This window comes from Conger conger, chromosome 10 (genome assembly GCF_963514075.1).
Source record: "Conger conger chromosome 10, fConCon1.1, whole genome shotgun sequence".
NCBI classification, from domain to species: domain Eukaryota; kingdom Metazoa; phylum Chordata; class Actinopteri; order Anguilliformes; family Congridae; genus Conger; species Conger conger.
Genome location: NC_083769.1, coordinates 26,038,818 through 26,043,813, shown reverse-complemented (window position 1 = coordinate 26,043,813; position 4,996 = coordinate 26,038,818). Strand labels below are relative to the sequence as shown.

General features: G+C 45.8%; 1 protein-coding gene across 3 annotated transcripts in view; it reads right to left on the bottom strand.

Moving 5' to 3' along the window:
- The window catches only part of LOC133138828 (hematopoietic progenitor cell antigen CD34-like), a 24,703-nt gene extending 20,574 nt beyond the window's left edge, over positions 1 to 4,129 (bottom strand). The window contains exon 1 of one of the 3 annotated variants that reach the window (XM_061257919.1): positions 3,862 to 4,129. In XM_061257919.1, coding sequence (XP_061113903.1) covers positions 3,862 to 3,922 — 61 coding nt within the window. In that variant the 5' untranslated portion in view covers positions 3,923 to 4,129. The remainder of the gene's footprint in view (positions 1 to 3,861) is intronic. The other 2 variants (XM_061257920.1, XM_061257917.1) reach the window with 2 other exon arrangements.
- Positions 4,130 to 4,996: the final 867 nt, after the last annotated feature.

The window sequence follows — 4,996 nt, the reverse complement described above, 5'->3', positions numbered from 1 at the left end:
TCCTTTGTTTTCAGTAGACAAGTGTTTTACAGATCCAGTGCTGAGACAGAAAGGCAGGGGTTTATCGCTCGGTCTCTCCCCGGGGGCATGCTAGTGTCACCACTGCACGAGCCCTTTCATATCAGAGCAATGCATTTGCATGCGTTCAGTAAGTAGGACAAGAACACGAGCTTCCCTTTTTTAAGCTATTCTGAATGTGGTGTGCGAGGTCAGACGTGGGCCTTTGCTGATATGAAAGGGTGTGTTGTCTCTGTCTGGGTTGATAAAAAGTCTGTCATGGCCTGGTTTTTTCTGCAGATGCAGATGTTGGGGTTGGAAGAGTCAGAAGTCAGGATCTCCACCCCTGCTCGTGGTCTGGAGTAGTCTGATCGGCTGTAATATTACTGTGACTGACCACAGCCATGCCTGCACAGGTCGCAGCCTCATGCCACTTTGAGTCCATTCATCTATGAAGTCTGAAGCAGCTGTAAGAAGTATGGAAACAAATCTGTCCCAGAATTTTTATATCATTTTTGCTTACATCAGTAAGTGTGAAAATACACTCCGTCTTTTCCCCCACCTCTATACTAACCGTACCTTGAACAAGGAATAACATCATCCATTTGTAGCTTTGTACAACCCCACTGGGATGTACCATAGTGCTGTTTACATATTTCCTAAAACTGCATCATCGCCGAATTCAGCTGCCAGGAAATGGTATGATGGATAGTTTCATCATAAACTCTGCTATTTCCACCATCCACACTGCCCTTAGATATGAAAGCGGAATGGACAGGATATCCCAGTATATTCACAGCAGTGCTGTGAGCCTGTGAGAGTAACATGGGAGAGTCACAGAGGGATGCTGACACTTCTGAAATGGAGCTGCTCGCGCTCACAGCTGGCTGTCGCGCCTGCACTCTGTCCTCAGTTGGAATGTCTGTGAGGAGCAGAGTCCATCCTGGGTTAGGCGTGTCTGACTGCCCTGCTGGGGTCTCCCCTCCTGCCCCTACCCCCTGTCCCTACCCCCTGCCTCTTTCCCTGTCCCAACCCCCTGCCCCAGCCCTCACATCCACCCAGTCAGGTCTTCAACAGGTCTCTAAGTTGGTATAATGAGCTACTACCACATATCTCTAACTGTTTGGCACATAACGACCATGAAAAATCATTGTGCACATTCTAATACACAAATGAATGCAACATTGCCTTACTCCCACTACTTGCATACACTGTACCCTATGTACACATTCTGATTTAGAAGCTTTGTGTGTGTATGTGTGTATGAGAGACAGAGACAGAGACAGAGACAGAGACAGAGACATACACACAAATTACATGCATATAATGTGAACCACGAGAGGATATTACTATTTTGACATAAGCGTTCCATTTTAAGATCTGTCCAAACCAAAGCTGTATTCATGTTGGCTTCTCATTCAGCACAAAGAGTGTTTATACAAATTGGGATCTGCTGCAGTGCTCCAAGCCAAGCTCCAAGCCAATGACATCACTAAATCCACTGTGTCATTGATTAAACCTTGACTAAAGCAATTAACCCTGAGAACAAGATGAGAGCTTTGTGCGTAGAACTGAAAATGAATTTATGTACATAGAAGGAAAAAATAGCCCCAAACAAAGGAATAATTTATGTTGTCATGAAGCATTAAACTGGATACTTTGTTAAAAAAAAAACACTTTATCGTCATCAGATCGGACCTCCACAGGGAAACTTGTGTGCCACTTCCAAGAAAGATATTCATTTTTACCCATGCAGATCAGAGGACACATGTTGTGCCTTCCAAGCGCTCTATAATCCTTAGTAAATTAGAAATAAAAGAACACACTGAACCAATTATTGCTATTCAAAACCACAGGAACAACACAGTTTTCCTTCACATTCGTTGTAAATGCACTAACATAATGTTCAACAAGTGGGTTTCACAGGCATACCCGCATGGTCGCATATTGAGCGGACTTTAGTCACATTCTAGCAAGAGTTGCATGCGAGTGTCAACAATATAACAAGCCTGTGTGACAGGAGGTGTTTGATTGGCTGTGGGAAGAGGAAGGCGGACCCGTGCCAACATCCCTGTGTATTCCTGGTCAAACGTGAAAGCTGCTAATAGAACACATGCCATGAGTGCTATAATCTCCCAGCATGGCTGGCTCTCCTTCTGCTGTGTGTATTCTGAACTGGGGCTGTAGTAGAATGTAAAAAATAGAAAGCTATCTCAAAAAAGCTCTCACATCATACCCAAGTTTTTTAATAAGCTCAATAGGTTTGGGATTGGGAGGGAGGGCTTGGTGAGGGGTGTGTCCTTAGTATTAGATTTCCTTTTTAACATAGAAATCTAATAACTCCATGCCAGATTGGATTTCAGATTGGGTGTGTGTGTGTGTGCGTTTGGCATGTATGGATAATTCCTTCCTAACCATTAACTGGGTAGCTGGCGTGTTTGCCGTCCCAATCCATTCTTCCAGAAAAGTCTTTACTGTGTAGTGAGGATTTACAGTATATTCATCCCAATCCCAGTTCAGGCCACTAGTATGGTGACTTTGTGCTCTGGAGAACACGTTACCATCTACTGAACCACATCAATCCTTAAAATCCCTGGCTCCCCTCCCAAAGCCGCACCTCACCTCACCTCTATCATTTCTAGGAGCCTGCATGGTTTGGAACAGTACCTCTCCACCCGCCTGATCTCACCTTCCAGCACCGTGAATGTATGGAGATCGTCTTGCCCCAAATGGGTGTCACCCATTGGGGCCTTATTTTAATCCCAGCTGAGTCGACGGGAATGCGCCCCGCATCCCCATCGACAGGCCATCTATCCTCACACGACCCTCCCCTCCCCACCACCTGTTAATTATATGTACATGCAACGTTCACATGACTGGCAGGATTCCCTGGCAACCCGAGGCCCCCTGGCTGTCAGCTCTCGATGCATACTCTCAAAAGCCACCAATCATATAGCCAATATCCCTGGGAAATCCATACTTTAAAAAGAAACTGAAGGTAGCTTGTGCTGCTGTATTAACCCTGCTGTAAAATCCAGCTAGGCCAGCTTGAAAATTGAGCTGGTCAAGCTGGACATGAGCTGGTCTAGGTGGGTTGGCCAAGCTGGTCATGAAGCTGGTCTAGTTGGGTACAAACTGGTCAACCAGCTAGTGCCATTTGCTTGTCTGAAACATAACATAGCTTGAGCTGGTCAAACCATCTCAAGCTGGGAGCAGGTCTGAACTGCTCAACCAGCTAAACCATGTCGAGCTGAGAACTGGTCAGTTATCAACTGGTCAGCTACCAGCTGCTTCAAAACCTAATTTGAGCTGTTTTTTTTGTTTGTTTTTTTCAGCAGGGAATGCAACAGTACTCTTGAAACTGTTCAAAGAAAACAGGCATGTTTCCAATCCTTGCCCGCTGTTACACACCCTGAGCAGCTCCGCCCACTTTGCTCAGGATGCAGTCCATAATTGCACTCCATACAAGTTTCCACTGAGAGTGAACCCCTTTGTTCTGCTGTTTTCAGCAAACACTTCACAGGGTTAGTCAATGTACTTCACGTGTGATTTATGTATAGATCATAATTACCAGCACAGTAAAATTTTAAGCAAGAGGTGATCACAATAAAACATGATTTGCTTACCTGCCCTATATTTACTCTAGTTAGTTACTCATAACCCCTTCTGCACTAATAGCATTAAATGCCTAGTACTTAAGAATTACAAAACATTCTGGAAGCTTCAGCTACTATGAAGACTCATGAGAATAACTCCCATTAATCTCCGGGTATTTTCAGGAACACCCGTGTTATCCGGCAAGTCGTGGGGAAAGCAGCACCGGCATCAGTACAGCAGGAAGGTGAGGAGAAGCGCAGGACTCACCGTGCAGGAGCACAGCGCTCAGAACCAGGGCCAGAGCCATCCTTCCCCAGGATCCCTTCATCTTCACGCTGGACGCAGCCAACCTTCCTTTGTGTGTGAGCGCGGCCGGGGAGCGAGCGAGCGAACGAGCGTGTGTGAGAGAGAGAGAGAGAGAGAGAGAGAAAGCCGGGGCTGTGATGAGAGCAAGGGCTGAGTGAGTTTAAGATTTCCTGTCGCTGTGAGCTGCACTGGCGGGATAAAGCGTAGCTTGTGCTCCTGCAGTTTTATACGGCCCCCCCTCCGCTCTCTCTCCCACCCCCTTTTCCCTCAGACCATCTACTCCTCCTCCCTCTCTTTTGGTGTGTGAGAGAGCTGACGGAAATACGTGTGCGTGTGTGTTTGTGTGTTTGTGTGAGTGAGTGTGTGTGTGTGTGTGTGAGAGAGAGAGAGAGAGAGAGAGAGTGTACATGTATGTTTGTATGAAAGAGAGATGCATGTGTATCATTTATGAGTAGCGGTCTTTTGATGTGGATTCTGTAGCCTTAACGGTCCTAAAACAAGAAAACTCCAGGCACAAATTAGTGTTGGCTTTCCTCAGAAGCCACTTTCCCAAGGAGGCCGAATCTATGAGGTGTTGAAGAGACTGTTGGTCGCAGGATTATCCCCCTAACCCCCTTTCAGCCACTGAGCTCTGACAGTATTGCATTTGGCACTCTTCTCATCCAGTTGTTCAGTTTGGTAGAATCACTTGACCTTGATTGTGTCTGAGTTATCATCACCCGCAATTTTGTTGCAATGGACTTAGCAGTATTCATAGGAAGGTTCAAAGCTTTGGTCGTCTTTTTAAACTTTTTAACTCCAGGTTTGTTTTGTTTTGTTATCAACTTAATCACAAACTGCCAGAGGCAGATCATTGCTCTTCTTAGCAGAAAACCTGATCTCCTACTCCTGGTGGGGTTGGTGATTCGTATTTTGCACTTGTGACAAGGCGAGTTAGACTCGCTGTTGTCCATAATGGTGCAGTAATTGGGGTGGGGGGAGTGGCACCAACAGGATCTCATCTGTTGAACCAATCTCTTGGCTCCCTACCTTTTAAATGTTTTTCCTTTCTTTTCCTGTGATCTCTCTGATTGATTTCCTGTTTCCTGTCTCGTCC